This window comes from Coenobita brevimanus, chromosome 57 (assembly GCF_032717465.1).
Source record: "Coenobita brevimanus isolate Jiangsu-jjx chromosome 57, ASM3271746v2, whole genome shotgun sequence".
NCBI lineage: Eukaryota > Metazoa > Arthropoda > Malacostraca > Decapoda > Coenobitidae > Coenobita > Coenobita brevimanus.
Window position 1 is genome coordinate 21,553,281 of NC_137010.1, and position 18,384 is coordinate 21,571,664.

General features: G+C 43.3%; 1 protein-coding gene across 2 annotated transcripts in view; it reads right to left on the bottom strand.

Annotated features, from left to right (window-relative positions):
• The window catches only part of lost (methenyltetrahydrofolate synthase domain-containing protein lost), a 328,112-nt gene that overhangs the window by 251,546 nt on the left and 58,182 nt on the right, over positions 1–18,384 (bottom strand). For both annotated transcript variants that reach the window (XM_080274442.1, XM_080274441.1), the window contains exon 2: positions 11,597–11,671. In XM_080274442.1, coding sequence (XP_080130568.1) covers positions 11,597–11,639 — 43 coding nt within the window. In that variant the 5' untranslated portion in view covers positions 11,640–11,671. The remainder of the gene's footprint in view (positions 1–11,596; positions 11,672–18,384) is intronic.

An 18,384-nucleotide genomic window follows, 5' to 3' on the forward strand; every position in this document is an offset into this window, starting at 1 on the left:
TGAAACATATTCTTGCCTTATTTTCGCCACCCAAAAATCCATTTACTCCCATCAAACCTTTCTCAAGGTAGGCAGCGATGTTTGTTCTATCTGATAAATAGGACCAAAACACAGGAAAACACCAAAAAAAAAAGTTATTAGCCCTGGAAGCATGGTAGAGTGAACCGTTTTCACTTCCCAACATCGCCGTTTGAATGTTTTCCATCAAACAGGAAAATGATCTATAAGTTTTTATAGAGAATTTCATCAGCTTTCTAACAAAACAAATCCGGTTGTGATACGATGTATACTTTTCAAGAAAATGGCCAAAAACTGAAAGCCATTTTCGGAAAAAATTCACGGACCTCTGAAAGCTAAATTTTCCCAGACACCTTATGTTTTTATTACATAGTAATATGCCCAAATTCACCAGCTTTCCCCATCTCCAAGAAGAACCCCATACACATCATAGTTCTCGAGTAAATCGAAAGAAAGTACTAGGCACTCCATCCGTGATTGACTTTCGTGATGCGCGCACGGCGTACGCAATGTTCCCGCCTACGTAACAACGAATTCTTATCACAAATATTACATAGTTATGTATTGTACATACGTAGAATTTACTGCTCTTTATCATGGTTCAAACGTGAAATCGATACGTCCAATAGTTTTCGAGTAATTGGCCGACAAAGTGAGAGTATTACTATGAGCGTTAATCAATGGTAACAGCTGCGAAGAGACACTCATTTCCACCGCCTTTTCTCGCACAAAACGTAACATAATGCTTACATTTTGGTATTAATCATACGTAGAATTTAGTGGTATAGATCATGGTTGTTACAGAAAATCGGTCTAATAGTTTTCGAGTAATTGGCCGACAAAGTGAGGTTATTACTCCGAGCGCTTGTCACTGATAACAAACGCGAGGAAAAAAAACATTTCCCTCGCCTTTTACCCCCCAAAACGCTACCAAAGGCTTACATTCTGGTATTGATCATACGTAGAATTTAGTGGTATTAATGATGGTTGTAACAGAAAATTGATGTCTAATAGTTTTCAAGTAACTGGCCGACAAAATGATATTATTACTCCGAGCGCTTGTCACACAACAACCGCTAGGAACAAAAACATTTCTCTCGCCTTTTACCCCCCAAAACGCTACCAAAGGCTTACATTCTGGTATTGATCTTACATAAAATTTAGTGGTATTGATGATGGTTGTAACAGGAAATCGATGTCTAATAGTTTTCGAGTAATTGGCCGACATAGTGAGGTTACTCTTCCGATCGCTACCAACTTTTACTATCTATCTATCTATCTATAGCCCGACGCCCTAATCCCGCAAACGGTGGCCGCAGACAAAACGCCTCCAAGTCGCTCTGTCACCCACCATTTGACTACCCTCCCCCCAACTCACCCCCCCCTCCCTCATATACCTCTCAACTCCATCCCTCCACCTCATCCTCGGTCTACCTCTCCTTCTCCCTCCCTCCACCTCACCTACATACACCCTCTTAGTCAGTCTTTCATTCTCCATTCTCTTCACATGTCCAAACCACCTCAGTGTATTTCTCCTAATCTTCTCAACCACATCCACATCCACCCCACAGCGTTCCTTCACTTCTTCATTCGTCAACCTGTCCCTCCACGTCACTCCACATGCTCCTCTCAAGTAACTCATTTCCACTGCTCTCACTCTTGACTTGTTCCCCTCTTGCAAGGTCCATGCCTCGCTTCCATACGTCAGGGTAGGGATCACAATACTATCATGCAGTGACTTCTTAACTTCCATACTCACCTCCCTATTTCTCATCACTGCTTTCAGTGTACCAACAACCTTCTTTCCCTGCTGTACCCTTTCACGCACTTCATCCCCCAAAGTTCCATCCTTACTCGTCACACTACCCAAGTACTTGAATGCACTCACATTCTCCATATCCTCACCATCCAACCTCACTGCACACTCTGTGACTTCATTCCTCTCAAACACCATAACTTTACTTTTGTTTACATTAACTTTCAGATTCCTCCTCCTACACACTGTCCCAAATTCATTCACCAAACCTTGCAACTCCCATTCATCTTCACACAACAGTACTGTATCATCAGCAAACAGCAACACCGGAAGCTTCCAAATCTCACCCTCATTCATTAGAGCCACCCCCACATCCACTGCCCTACCCTGCACCTCCTTTACAACCCCATCCATGTATATATTAAACAGCCATGGAGACATCACACAACCCTGTTTCAGTCCCACACTGAGATCAAAGAACTCACTCAGCTCACCATCCACTCGCACCGTAGCCCTAGCTCCCTCGTACATACTCTTCACAGCACTCAACAATTTCCCCTCCACTCCATATATTCTTAATACCTTCCACATACCTTGCCTATCTATTCTGTCATACGCTTTCTCCAAGTCCATGAAGGCAGCATACACTTTCCTTCCCTTCTCTAGATACTTCTCCACTAAACATCTTAGAACAAATATCTGATCTACACACCCTTTTCCCTTTCTAAATCCCCCTTGTTCTTCTCCAACTAGCCCCTCTGTCATATGCCTAACCATATCAATGAGTATTCTACCATATATTTTACCAGTCACACTAAGTAGGCAAATACCCCTATGGTTACCACATACTTCTCTCTCCCTTTTTCCTTTGTACAGAGGAACAATTATACCTGATTTCCAGTCCTCTGGAACCCTTCCCTCTTCCCAAGCCAATCTACACAACTTCCATATCCACTCCACAACAATCTCACCCCCATACCTAAGTATTTCACCACACACTCCATCAATTCCTGGGGCCTTTCCCAACTTAATATTCTACATCGCTTCCACTACTTCCGCCCTACTGATCTCTTCCTCCCTCCTCTCATCTCTTCTTCTCCCAGCCATTCCCCAACCACTTATACTCGCACTGCTCTCACTCTCCACATTCAACAAATCCTCAAAGTGCTCCTGCCATCTCCTCAGTTTCTCTCTCTTCTCCACCAATAATCTATTATTCCTATCTTTCACTCCCCTACTATTTCCCCTTTCACACTGCCTTACTTTCTTTACCTCCTTCCAAAACAATTTCTTACTCTCCCTCCATTTCACACTCAGATTCCTCCCAAACTCTTCATCCACTTTCTTTTACTCTCCTTCACCAGTCTCTTAACCTCCCTTCTTCTGCTCACATATACCTCTCTCTTCTCTCTCTCTCATTTTCTCCCCTACCTCTACTCGCTAACCATTCACTATATGCCTTCTTCTTTTGTTCCACAGCTCGTTTCACCTCATCATTCCACCATGCTGTCCCTTGCACACCCTTGCATCTCCTCCTCACTCCACAAACCTCCTCACACGCTGTGCCTATCTCTTCCATGAATATCTTACATACGTCTTCCACCCCTTCCATCTGCTCTAGCTCATACCTTCCCAATCTTTCTTCCACTATGCTCTTATACGCAGTCATTTTCTCACTATCTTGCAATTTCTCCACTCTTCTCACAGGAGTTGCTTCCTCCTGTCTTCCCCTTCGTCTCCTCAACCACTTTCTTTGCAGCTCTACCTTGGCCATCACTAAGTGATGGTCCGAGACTCCATTCCCCCACCCTCTCCACACTCTTGCATCCAACACCTGTCTTCTCATTCGCTCATCCATACACACGTAGTCTATCATTGCCTTTCGTTCAACAAGTTCACCATCCATCCTCCTCATTACTCTCCATGTATACCGGTGGATCATCTTATGCCGAAAGTAGGTGTTGGTTATTGCCAACCCCTTACAAGCACAGATGTCCACCAAAGCACTTCCATTCCCATCTATGTCAGCTGGCACACCCCACTGACCAACCACTCCATCCACTCGTACATTCCCAACTTTGCCATTCATGTCTCCAATCAACAGCACTCTCTCGCTCCTCTCAAACTTGTCCATACAAGCTTCTACACTCGCCTAAAACTCATCTTTCACTCTTGCCACTCGATCCTCTGTCGGGGCATACACACATACAATCGCCCACGCTTGTATACCTACTTTCATCCTCACCCATACAATCCTTGCACCCACTGTTCCATACTCTCTTATATTCTCCTTCCACTTCTTGCTTATCATCAGACATACTCCCTCTCTTGCCCTCTCATTTTCACTGACTCCCGCACATACACCTAAACCATATTCCCATTCTCTCACCCTTTCACCTTCCCATTTAGTTTCAGTCAATCCACATATATCCACTTTTGCATCCTCAAGCACCTGAACAATCTCTCTCTCTTTCACTTTATCATTCACTCCTCTCACATTCCACGTTCCCATCCTAAGAATGTCCTGTGTCCGTTCCTTAGTCGTCAACGTATGGTCCGTCCGGGTCCGAGGCGCTTTATTCGCTTTACAAACACTGTTTTTTCCTTGCACACCTGCCTGAAGACTATGCTATCAACTTTTTTTCCCCCTATCTGTACAGACTGTTACATCTTCCATGGATGTTTTCCTATTGTTATAACCTAATACACATAAACATAACTCTTCTATAGTTACTGCTGTGGAGATTTACTTTCTTTCATATGTGTAATCTGTAGGAGAAAATGGTTATTTTTCTGAAAGTTGGAGAGGTAATGGTAATAGATTATTATATATATCAACAAAATTTGCAGAACTCACTTCCTCCAGGGGTGTTGATCCAGTTAGACCAGGGATTTGAAGATGAGGAGTTATGTAGTGTGTGTGTGTGTGTGTGTGTGTGTGTGTGTGTGTGTGTGTGTGTGTGTGTGTGTGTGTGTGTGAGTGTGTATGTTAGTGTATGTGTGTGTGTGTGTGTGTGTGTGTGAGTGTTAGTGTGTGTGTGAGTGTGTGTGTTAGTGTGTGTGAGTGTGTAAGTATGTTAGTGTGTGTGTGTGAGTGTGTAAGTATGTTAGTGTGTGTGTGTGAGTGTGTGTGTTAGTGTGTGTGTGTGAGTCAGCTTCTCCCTGAGAGTATGAGGCAACGCTATTTTTGGCACACACCACACTCGTTCACGGAAACTCGCAGCTTGTTTGACGTATATTTCATACAATTCCATACGCATTTACACTATCAGAATCACAATAATTCCAGCCCTAAAACACTGGTAATTCTCCCCTCCCAACTTCAGGTTTGTCCCTTCACAACACTCTGTTTCATGCCATACGTAACGCTTGCTGGCTCCATAATTTCACCAAGCCATCCACAGTATCTTTCACACAATATATATTTATGCCTTGGCTTCATTTATATACGTATTTCCACTCACGCCATACGGCCTACAGGGGGGTGGAGTGGCGAAACCCCGCTACACTGACCATGCGTCTGGCTCCAAGGCCCAACGATTGCTAACGGCCAGAATTGCTTTTCAATACATATATGTATGTTCCATCGACAATATCACGTCAGTATATGTTCACATACAATGTATTATCTCACTGAGTCAATAGGGCCTTTGCCTCGGGTGAGAGGGGGAGAATTATGGACGATTTAAAGGGAACCACGAGCTGTCAAACACCACCGCCTGACTGCTCGACAAACATTGAGGTTGGAGGGAGCGGGCTGAGGTAAATAAAGCAACGCAGCGTTGCCAATGACTTGCCTCCAGGGAGTACTGGTGGCGCTATCACGCATCAAAAAATCACGCAAATCGGCCGATAACTTTATTTCTGACGAATATTTTTGTGCTTAAACCACGCGATTCGAGTGACTGTGCTTTTTCACAATGCACACCACGTCACGCGAATCGCATGACTGTGCCTGGGAGGGTTAATCTTGACTTTTCATTTTCATGCCACACCTGTCTCACATCCATATGTTAAAGCTGGCACTAACACTCCTTCATGCAAGCCTTGCACAGCTGCAACACTCATGCCTCTGTTTTTCGTCAAGACCTTCAAAGCACCAGCTACTTTCCTTCCTTGTGTCACTCTACTCTCCACTTCTTTTGCAAATTTTCCTCTCTTTTCTATCACTGTACCCTGGTATTTGAACTCTTTCAATTCCAGTCTCTCTCCATTCACTGTAACATCACACTGGGAGTCACCTTCTCTCTCGATTAGCATCACTTTACTCTTTTCTACATTTACTCTCAAGGCATGACGCTCACAGACATCAGCATAACTCTGCACTAGTTTACCAAGTTCTTGTTTGGTATTTGCAAGTTGCACTGCATCATCAGCATACAACAAATTTGAGATATTCCATCCATCACATTCATAACCAACGCCATCCCTCTCTCCATTACTCGTGTCATTCTCATCACCTCATCCATATATATACTGAACAACCATGGGGACATCACACAACCTTGTCTCATGACCACACTGATCGTGAACCATTCACTTAGATGCCCATTTACCTATACACATGCTTCACTATCATCACAGAAACTCTTGACAGCACCTAGCAGCTTACCATCTACACCGTACATGCACAAAACCTTCCCAATCCTTCTCTGTCTACTTTGTTGTATGCTTTTTCCAGATCCATAAATGCCATAAACACCTTATAGTCCTTTTCACATGCCTTCTCCACTATCTGTCTCATTGCAAGTATATATTTGATTTACACATCCTCTGCCACTCCTAAAGCCACCCTGTCCATCAGTCACATGGACTTCTGATATCTCTCTTACTTATCCATTATCATTCCTCTATACAGTACACCTTCCCTATAAAACTCAATTTCAGTAATACACAGACTTATCATTTGTCTTGTTCCAAGTTGGGGTAACATCAGCATACCTAGTGGGGTAATAATGGAATCAGGTTTAAATAATGGATTTCTGCCAATGGGAGCTAAATTATGTGCTCGAGTGATTATAGCTAATTAGTAAACTTGTTTACTTAGGAAGAAGGCAGAATGATACTGACGAACATCTGGAAACTATTGAATTAACAGAAGAGTCAGACAAGGAATCAAAAGCTGAGACCACAGAGATGAAATCAGTAACATGGGTGATAAAACACAGACAACAGAGAGTGAAGAATATGGTGACCAAAGATTTGAAGTTAAAGGAAGGGGACTAGAACTGTGTGCTGACAGTCTTCAGCTACAGCATGCACAAAAGGCGTACACACTACAAAGGACAATTTCTGAAGAAGGCCGATAAGAAAATTACAAGTACAGTTGACTCAGGTAATTCTCAGTTAGTTCAGGCTTAATACCTAACATGACTTAAAAATTCTGCAAATTACAAATAACATAACTTATGGGGAAAATTTCTTAGAGCCTAACCTCTCAGGGCATGGGAAGTAATTCCATCTTGTGCAGTGTTTGTGATAAATGGGTGCACAAGAGATGTAGTGGTATCAGAGGTAGACTGCAAGATAATGCTGATTTTATGTGTACAGTGTGTCAGGGAGAGCAGGTGGAGATTGTCAGGCATGAAAGGACTGAACTTGCTGGTGAATCTCTTGAGTGTGTGGAAGAGTTTTGTTATTTGGGAGACATGTTGTGTGCTGGAGGTGGGGCTGGTGCTAGCTCTGTGGCGAGGGAAAGAAGTGGTTGGAAGAAGTTCAGGGAGCTCTTGTCTCTTCTGACATTGAGAGGGCTCTCCCTACATGCTAAGGGGTCTTTGTATGCAGAATGCGTTAGGAGTGTAATGCTGTATGGTAGTGAGACCTGGGCAGTAAAGGAGGAGGATATTCACCGGTTCAGACGTACAGAAATGACAATTATCAGGTGGATATGTAGTGCGACCGTGTGTGTAAGGTCTGGGAGGGATGGGTTTACGATGGAAGAGTTGAGAGGTAGGATGGGACTGGAGTGTATTGGTGTTGTGATGAGGGATGGGTTTACGATGGAAGAGTTGAGAGGTAGGATGGGACTGGAGTGTATTGGTGTTGTGATGAGGAGAGGTAGATTGAGATGGTTTGGACATGTGGGGAGGATGGGGGAGGATAATTGGGTGAGGAAAGTGAGAAGTGTTAATATTGGGGGTGGGGTTGTGAGGGGTAGACCGAGAAAGACATGGGACGAGGTCATTAAGTGTGACCTCAGGGTTAAGAGACTGAACAGGGAGACTGCAATGGATTGTGCAGCATGGAGAGCCGCCATTAGGTGACCAAGGCCAACGCATGCAAGCATGTTGGAGCCTTTAAAAATGAAACAAAAAACGAAATGATGTGTATATATATATATATATATATATATATATATATATATATATATATATATATACCTGTAGGTGGGGCACTCACCATCCACTCACTCGATGTAGTTCTGTTCTCGGATGTCTGCCCTTTCCACTCCTCCATCCATCTATCCTTCCATCTTCATCTGGCTTTCTTTCCTTCCTTCCTTCCTCATCCTTCTACCTACGAGTGACTTTACACTTCCTCTGCTGTCTTTCTTTCCTTCATTCTTTCCTCTTCCTTCTGCCTGTGGGTGACTCTACACTAAGTGACAAGCCAAATGGTTTCCTGTTCACCAGGAAGCCATTTGCTATGCTGATTTTTTTTTTTCTTTCTTTCTTTCTTTTCATATATGTCCGACCCTGGGCAAAGGCTTCAGGACCTATATCTCGGGAGCAGTAGCCTATCTCAAGGCCCAGTGGTACTCCTACACCTCCACATGTCACCACTTTGGCACTAACACCCACCATCCATACTGAATACATGAGGGCTGTCTCATACAGGACTGGTGTACTGGCATTAGTGGGGGTATTTTTACGACATGTTGGCTGGTTATCTATTAGATCAGGAAAGTCTGCTTTTTATGAAATTCAAATCCTAAAACTGTTCCCTGCCCCAGCCGGGATCTGAACCTGGGTCCATTAGGACTGCAGGCCGCCTCTCTACCGATTCAGCCACGGCCTCCACACTTTAGCCATAGACATGTACTGTAGCTGGTGGAATGTAATAATGGTATAGGTCTCCATATCTCCTTCCATCCTGAATGCTCTCTTGTTTCTGTGTTTTCTTCATCTCTTATCTGTGCGCTTTTGCCATTCCTACTTCTTAACAACCATTTTAGCAGAAAATTTTTATTTTCTGGTTAATGATCTTTTTGTGGAAGTACAAAATAATTATACATAAAATAAGTGTTAGATTTGGATTGTACATGCATAGCATACTGAAAGACTAAAACGAGGGTGCCTTCTAATGAACAGAAGTGTTTTGGTATGTTCTTTAGCTGTAGGCAACCTGTAGCTAACCAGTATTGTCAAAATTGGAGTACTTGTGGGTGACAGCAATGCGGTTTTCAGGCCATGACTCGCGAACCATAGCCTTAACGCTTAAAAAAAAAAAAAAAAAAAAAAAAAAAAAATCTACACTTGACAAGCAGCGTTTTGGTGTATAGCACGCTTGCATACGTCTTTTTGTTCAGGAGTTATGACTGATGATGAAGAAAGAAAGAAAGAACAAAATTTATATTTTTGCAGTTTCATTTTGTGACTCCCACGAAGGTTAGGAAGACTCTGCGAATAGTTTTGCTCTTGAACAGAGAAGGTCTTTCAGTTCATAAGCTTAGAACTAAGCTCCTATACTCTATAGTATGAGACGCTAGTTTGAACCTGGCCATTCTTGCTTATGAAGTGCTACTGCACTCCGTTATATATGCCTGAAACTCAGTAATTCCTCCTAATCCATCCTCTAATATGCTGTCTTCAAGTTCATAAATGAAACAAACAGACACTTATGACTTGCACTGTACACTTACTCCACAAAGTATTACACAAGAAGGAAGGACATCATAAATAATCAACACAGTTCGTGATGTTCCAAGGAAATTAATGTACAGTATTATCATTCAAAAATCTGTATGGCTGGTCATACGCAAGCACTATAAACAAATGCATCCTCCAGAAAACAGGTACAGAAGTGCGGGATGGAATCATCAGGCATACTGCATTAATCATTCATTGCTTATGATGTCACACTGTATCATGCCAAGTGTGCTTCGATACCTACTAAAGCATACGAGGTGTGTCAGAAAAGTTCCAGGACTGAGAGTGCTGTGTGAGCTATGGGTGGGAGAGGGATTAGCGGGTTGCGTCACCATGTGACGTAATAACCAGGGAGTATATGACTATGATCTCAGCTCTCTGCAGCCATTGATCTTTTTTTCACATGCTTTTGTATACATATCCTCTGTATCAGGATGTCAAGCGATGAGCACAGAGCAACGATCCAACCTGAAGTTTCTGGTCCGGTTGGGGAAAACTCCGTCTGAAGCACTGGGAATGCTGCAGGAAGTGTACGGAGATGAGGCGATGTCACACTCACGTGTTTTTGAGTGGTACAAGAGGTTCAAAGAGGGACATGAGGACGTGGAAGACGACCCCAAGAGCGGAAGGCCTTCAAGGAGCAGGATTGCGGCCAACGTTGAGCATGTCAAGCAGATTGTGCGTGGCGATTGTCGGTTGACTGTTCGACTGATCGCAAATGAGCTGGGCATGAACCGGGACAGCGTCTGGAAGATTATCACTGAAGATTTGGGTATGCGGAAAGTCTGTGCAAAGATGGTGCCGAAGCTGCTGAATGATGACCAGAAGGATCGGTGCATGCAGGTGTGTCAGGACATCCTCGAGCGTCTTGAAACCGAACCAGACGTGCTATGGAGAATCATAACCGGTGATGAGTCATGGATCTTCGAGTATGACCCGGAGACCAGAGCCTTCAGTGGAAGAGTCCAATGTCGCCAAGGCCGAAGAAAGCAAGACAACCGAAGTCCAAAGTCAAAGTCATGTTGATCGCATTCTTCGATGTGAGGGGCATCGTCCACACCGAGTTCTTGCCACAGGGCCAGACAATTAATCAGCACGCCTACAAAGAGATCCTGCGGCGTTTGCTTCGTTCAGTGCGCGAGAAGAGGCGAGAGTTGTGGCAGGACAACTTGTGGCTGCTTCAACATGACAACGCGCCTGCTCACAGTGCCCTGAGCATCCGACAGTTCCTGGCCGAAAGGAACATTGCCGTGGTGGGACAACCTCCCTACTCACCCGACCTGGCTCCATGTGATTTTTTCCTCTTCCCCAAGCTCAAGGGGGTCATCAAGGGGACCCGTTTTGAAGACGTGGAAGACATCAAGATGGCGGTGACGACAGAGCTGCAGAGGATCCCGGAAGAATCCTTCCAGGAGTGCATGGACGGGTAGCAGAGAAGGATGGGAAAGTGCGTCAGACTCCAGGGGGATTACTTCGAAGAGGACAACTCGTACTTTGTAGTTTGGATTTGAAATATATCTTTTGTGACATCAGTCCTGGAACTTTTCTGACACACCTCGTATGTATTTCTCAAGTCCTCAATGCAAATATCTGGTCTATATAATCTCCTACACAGTCTAACTCTACCCCATTCCTCAACTATGATATGTTTCATTATATTATCTTCTGCTATGCCAACAATTTTCTTTAGTGTTAGGGACACTCCCATAGTAAATTGGCTAATGGAGACTGCTTGTAACCCTTTCATTATATGGGGCTCTCTCCTGAAATGGAAAAAAAAAAAGTCTAACAGCAACAAGAATATAATAAATACCCTAATTATAAAAATTTACTGACTGCACTAGCAATCTCCATGCCATTCCAGGAGACTGTACACAATGACCTGACAGCATCAGGATCAAAACAAACCATCAATGCAGTAAAAGGGTTTAAAGTACTAAATATAATAACTTACTGGGCGTGTCAGCAATCTCCACGCCATCCTTGGAGGTAAACATGATGGCTACACCAAGGTCTCCTCACAACACACCTGCAGAATGAACACTTGTCAGAGAAAAACACACTTTTCTGTCACCATAAAGAGACATAGTAGCCTAAGAGGAAGGTGGATGGATAGGGTATATAAATCCGTCAGACGCAAGGTACTGTAATAAAACTGATGAGGCTAGGGAACTGACAGGGAATCAAACTGGCTGGATGAATTTTATATGGTGCAGCACATAACAAGATCTAGGCACCCCCTTTAACTTAAAGGTCGAAAGACTGACTCTGACTGGAAGGTGTATGTGAAGTGACCAAAGTGTATAAATTACCACAAAAATATGTACAGATGGCTGGGCCTGTGAGGTCAAGCCAGGATTCCAGGGGCATAAACATATATAGATAACTATCTAGCCACTTTTACTTGGTATGGTGTTAACAGCACGGTGCTTTTTTTCTTTGTTAACTTGATCCTTCATCCTATCCTTTATATATATATATATAAAAGGGGGAGGGAGAGAGGCTCATGATTCTTTCCCTGTTATGCACTATATATATATAAAAGGGGGGGGGGAGAGAGGCTCATGATTCTTTCCCTGTTATGCACTATTGCATACTGTAAAATTCTCTTCCTTTTCAATTATTCACTCTCAGTCTGTGTGTGTGTGTGTGTGTGTGTGTGTGTGTGTGTGTGTGTGTGTGTGTGTGTGTGTGTGTGTGTGTGTGTGTGTGTGTGTGCATGCACTGAGAGAGAGAGAGAGAGAGAGAGAGAGAGAGAGAGAGAGAGACTGGTCAGAAAGGGTTTGGACGTGATAGGAGACAAAATAGGTGCAGTGGAAAAGGCAGAAGCACAGGGGTACAGCATCAGCCAGCATAAACTGCCCACACCACTGCTCTTGTCAAGATAGCTCCCTTTTGAGAATACACTGCAATCAAAGCCCCAGAATCATCTTTATCTTCTCCTGCCATCCACAACAACACCAACATGAAAATTCTCTCCTTATTATAACCCTATAATCTAACATTTTGGAAACACCTCGGCTACAGCGACGAGATATCCCATTGCTGCCACCAATATCTCGTTGTTGTAGCCATTTCCAAAATGTATTAGATTACAGGGTTGTAATAGGAGAGAATTTTCAAGTTGGTATTGTCGTGGATGGCAGGAAAAAGATAAAGATGATTATGAGGTTTTGATTGCAGTTCACTCTCAAAAGGTAGGTATCTTGACAAGAGCAGTGGTCCGGGCAGTTTATGTTGGCTAACGCCATGCCCCTGTACTCCTGCCTTTTCCACTGTGCCTATTCTGTCTCTTATCATGTCCTAACTCCTTTTGACCAGTCTCTCTAATTTCCCCCATATACTATTGGTTGGGTTGTGTGTGGGCACGTGAATGAGTCTGTGGTGATCTTCCATCAGGTGTGTTGTGTGACTTTCCATGACGTCATATTGTGTTTTTTGAAACACTCCCTAGCTAGAATTTCCACTGCTTTTTCTTCCAGCTCTCTCAAATTTAGGCGCAATTTTCCTCATGCCTCTATATTACATATTAACAGCATATTAGTGTCTCTAACTAGTATGTAGTGCTGTGATATTTTAGTGCCTCTACAGAAACAAATTTCCCAAACTCATGACATTCATAGCTACAGAATACTTCAATGTTATATCCATTACAAAGTCATGAATTTACAGTGATAGTAAATATTATACTAGAGAGTTTGGGATCTCCAGTTATGAAATGTTTCATAATGACCATACTACACAAGATGGGGGTGGGATTTTAATTTGTCAGTGACAACGTAAATCCTGTTGGCTGTAAACTTGGGTCAGACCATTAACTGTCAGGTGTCGACCTTCACCTAACCAACACCACGTTTAAGATGGTTCTTGTAAACAAGCCTCCACATCAGCTTGCTAACAAGGATGACGATACTATATGTACAGATGTATGAACAGTGTAGTTTGTGGTGAAACATTTGTAATTTTTTGTGACTTCAACTGTCACATAAACTCGGAAAACAGAACAGCAAATGCTGAAGGCAGCACCATTACTGGCCCATGTGAGTGAAGCTCCTGTCATCCTCAGATGTACACCTGAGGAGGGAGCAAGAACTGACAAGCTAAATATCTACAGTTACCTGGCCTTCCAAGAGTTCCTAATGAGGTATAGTTACCAGCACTGATAAGTGGTACAGTGGTTGATGTGGCAGAAATGTGTTCACTTACATCACAGTTTCAGGGATATGAATGGACTGAAAAACACCGTTATTATGATCAGATCGCAGTGATCGTGATTCCCTCTTCATACAGGCTAAGTATTTGATGTATAAACTATGTGTATGATAAGACATCCATACAAAATACAGTTGGTGTATTCATAATATATATAATTTAAACAAAGACTGTGCATTTATAAAATTCAATGAATGGATGCTTTTGCAAAGAAAATATTTTTGAACATTTATTACTGATGCACAATGTTAATATGAAAAATTAAATGACAAAAAAAATTAATGTCCAAGTTAAAGAAACTCCTTTTCAAACACTCTGAAACACACTTCCCATCCCTTCTCTTGTCTCTTACACGTCTTCTGTTAGATGCACACACCGTGTCATTTATACCCATTTATCTACCTACATTCATCTTTCTCTCTCTCTCTCTCTTTCCACATTTTACACACACTTTCCTCCTCCAACTTGCCTCCTCCCTTACACCATATGTGCTTCCCATATATGTTTCTTTCCTCACACACATTTAACTACTACAAAACATGCTTCCATCTCACTGTCCATTAACCTCTCCCTCAATCTTCCTCCACAAGCTCTCTTTCCTCATATAATATTTTTCCTCTCCACTCACTTGATGTAGTGCTGCCTACTTTTTCCTTCACTTATATCATTCTTTTTTTGTGTCTCAGCTCCTCTCTTCCTATTTCTTCCATCTTTCTTGTCACTTTTTATAACTCTTCTTTCCTTTTCATGTGGCTTTGCACTGAGTGACAAGTCTAATGGTTTCCTGTAAGCCCAAAAACCATATACAACACTGGGTGATAACCACATAACCAACCCATACGAGTCCCCTGTGTGTCAACAAGTGGGTTGGTGGAGGATTAGTGCCCTTTCCCGTAAAACCACGAACTCAAAGACAAATGGCCATCCTGAGACTAAAGCATTTGGCTATAGATAGACAAACCCAAACCTTCCTTCACACACCAGCTTGCTCATCACACTTACACGCCCTTGCACACACTCTTACTTCCAACACTTTGTCTTGTCTCACACACCTTCCCCAATACAAACACTTTGGAACATTCATTTTCACAGTCTCGTCCTCCTTTACACTATTATCTTTCAAGAGAGTTCTTCTGTCAGGTTAGGTTGTCTTACATTACTTATGACACATACATGTGCAAACTGACAATGGTTGTTATATTTTGTTCGATGTGATGTGCCTACTTGTATGTCTGTCTTGGGAAAAAAAAAAAGAAAGAATTTATCCCCCCTGTGGCGGGGGGGACACAATCTGGCCGCACTTTGGGGTGGTACTACTACTCTGTGGCCAAGTTGTGTTAGGAAGGATACTGCCACCGTATTCCCTGCATGTCGTAAAAGGCGACTAAAAGGGGGAGGGGGAGGGGACTAGGGACCCCCTCCTTTGTTTTTTAGTTCCTAAAAAGAAACAGGCCAGAGAAGGGATGGGGGATTGAGTTATCACCGTACCCTGAAGATTGGGCCTATGAATGTGCGTGGATGTAGTAAGATTGAGGCTAAAAAAGGAGATTGGGAGAATGTTTGTGAGAAGAAAGTTGGATGTGTTAGCTTTGAGTGAAATGAAGATGAAAGGGAAGGGTGAGTCTATGTTTGGAAGTGTGAATGGAAGATTGTCAGGTGTTGATACAGGAAGGGCAAGAGAAGGTGTAGCCTTGTTAGTGAGTCCGGATGTACAGCAGTGTGTGACTGAATGGAAGGAGGTGTCATCGAAACTGATGTGGGTGAAAGCAAAATTTGAACGTGAGTTGTGGGTGTTTGTGAGTGCATATGGGCCTGGTAGTGAAAGGGGTGAAGAAGAGAGGGAGTCTTTCTGGAATGATGTTGATGAGTGTCTGCAGAGTTTTGGAGCGAATGTGAATGTGGTAATGATGGGAGATCTGAATGCTAGAGTGGGAAATGTAGCAGTTGAAGGTGTAGTTGGTATGCATGGTGTGCCTGGAAGAAATGAAAATGGGGAACGAATGATAGGGATGTGTGTTGAGCGAGTGATCGTGATTGGAAATACGCTGTTCCAGAAGAAAGATATTTATAAGTATACATGGGTGAGACAGGAGGGTGGAATGGTTGTGGATAAAGCATTGACGGATTATGTGGTTGTGTCTAGGAACGTAATAGGAAGATTGTTGGATGTGAGAGTTCTGAGAGGGGAGGGTGGAGGTATGTCTGACCACTACCTGGTGGAGGGAAAGTTAAAAGTAGGTAAGAGATGGGTGAGAGCTAGGAGGGTTAGGTGTGGGGCTGGGAGGTTTTGAAAGTGAGTGAGTTGGATAAAAGAGAGAAAATGACAGAGTATCAGGAGAAATTGAAAGATGAGTGGAACGCAGTGAAAGATCAGGAAAATGGCAGTGTGGAGGAAGAATGGCAATTGTTTAAGAGTGCTGTGGTGGGGCATGCAGAAGAAGTGTGTGGTGTGAGACGTATGGGTGGTGGTGTAAGAAAAGGAAGTGTATGGTGATGCGAGGAAGTAAGTACGGCTGTGGCTGAGAAGAGACGTGCATATGAAGTGTGGCTGCAGAGGAAGGATGAGGTGTCATATGAGAGGTATAAGGAAAAGAGGAATAGGGCGCGAGGGGCTGTGCATGATGCTAAAATGGCAGCAGATGAGAGGCGGGGTAGGTGGCTGACTGAGAATTTTCAACAGAATAAGAAAATGTTCTGGAAGGAGGTTAAAAGGGTGCGAAAGGGAGAGTCTGGGAAGGAAGAGCGAGTAAAAGCAGAGGATGGAAGGATGTTAATTGAGATGGATGCAGTAAGGAAGAGATGGGCAGAGTATTTTGAAAGATTGTTAAATGCTGAGGAGTAAAGGGTGGCTGAGATTGTGGCAGATGGAAGGGTGCAAGAAATAAATGTGTTGGGAGAGTTGAATGATTCTTTGATCACGAGGGAGGAAGTGGAGAAGGCAGTAAAGGAGATGAAAACAGGGAAAGCTGCAGGTATGGATGGGTGTGCTGTGGAATGCCTGAAGGGTGGTGGAGTGACTATTGTTGACTGGTTAGTTGGACTGTTGAATGTGTGCTTTGTGACAGGTACGGTGCCAATTGACTGGTCAAGTGCTTGTGTGGTCCCATTGTATAAAGGCAAGGGTGATAAGTATGAATGTACCAGCTTTAGGGGTATAAGTCTGCTGAGTGTTGTAGGTAAGGTGTATGGTAGAATGTTAATTATGAGAGTTAGAGAGGGTACAGAGGGAGTGACTGGTGATGAGCAGTGTGGCTTTAGGAGAGGGAGGGGATACGTGGATCAGGTGTTCGCTGTGAGACAAGTGTGTGAAAAGTATTTAGCAAAAGGCAAGGATGTGTTTTAGGCATTCATGGCTTTAGAGAAAACGTATGATTGAACTGATAGGGAGGCTTTGTGGACTGTTTTAAGATTTTATGGACTTGATAGTAGGTTACTAAAAGGGGTGAAAAGTTTTTATGTAAATAGCAGAGCATGTGTAAGAATGGGAAATGCTGGGAGTGATTGGTTTTCCGTGAGAGTGGGGCTGCGACAGGGATGTGTGATGTCGCCTTGGTTGTTTAATATTTATATGGATGGTGTTGTAAGGGAGGTGAATGCAAGAGTTTTAGGTGGAGGTCTGAGTCTGGTGAATGTTGATGGTGGAGAGTGGAATCTGAAGCAGCTGCTGTTTGCAGATGACACTGCACTGGTGGCTGATTCAGAGGAGAGACTGAGACAGTTGGCTGAGGAGTTTGGAAGGGTGTGTGAAAGGAGGAAATTGAAAGTAAATGAGAATAAGAGTAAAGTGATGAAGTGTACGAGGTTGGTAGATGGTAGGGGGATGAATATAGTTTTGAATGGTGAGTTGCTTGAGGAGGTAAAGTGTTTTAAATATTTAGGTCACATGTTGCTGTGGATGGAAGAATAGTTGCAGAAGTGAAGGTTAGAATGAATGAAGTAGGTATGGTGCTGGGAGGAATGAAAAAAGTGTTTAGATGTCGTTCGCTTAGAATGGATGTAAAGAGAAGGCTATATGAGGGTGTTGTGGTACCGACTGCATTATATGGGGCTGAAACATGGAATATGGGTGTAGCAGAGAGTAAAAGTTTGAATGTAATGGAGATGAGGTGTCTGAGGAGTATGTGTGGAGTGACTCGTATGGATCGAGTGCAAAATGATGAAGTGCGAAGGAGAACTGGAGTTGTTTGGGAGATGGCTGGTAGAGTTGAGCAGAGGGTGTTGTGATAGTTTGGGCATATGGAGAGAATGGATAATGAGCGATTGGTGAAAAAGATAACTAGATCTGATGTGAGAGGTGTAAAGCTGAGAGGGAGACCAAGAATAGGATGGATGGACAGTGTGAAGAGAGCGCTGGATATGAAAGGGATGTCTGTTGAGCAAGGAAGAGTGGCTGTGCGTGACAGAAATAAATGGAGCGAAATTGTGAATGAATAAACGATGACGCAGCCCTGAGGGGATATTCTCCCGCATTTGGTCTGATCAGCTAGTCAGGTCAGGTGCCGGTAAGGGGATGGGTCTATTATGATGTGG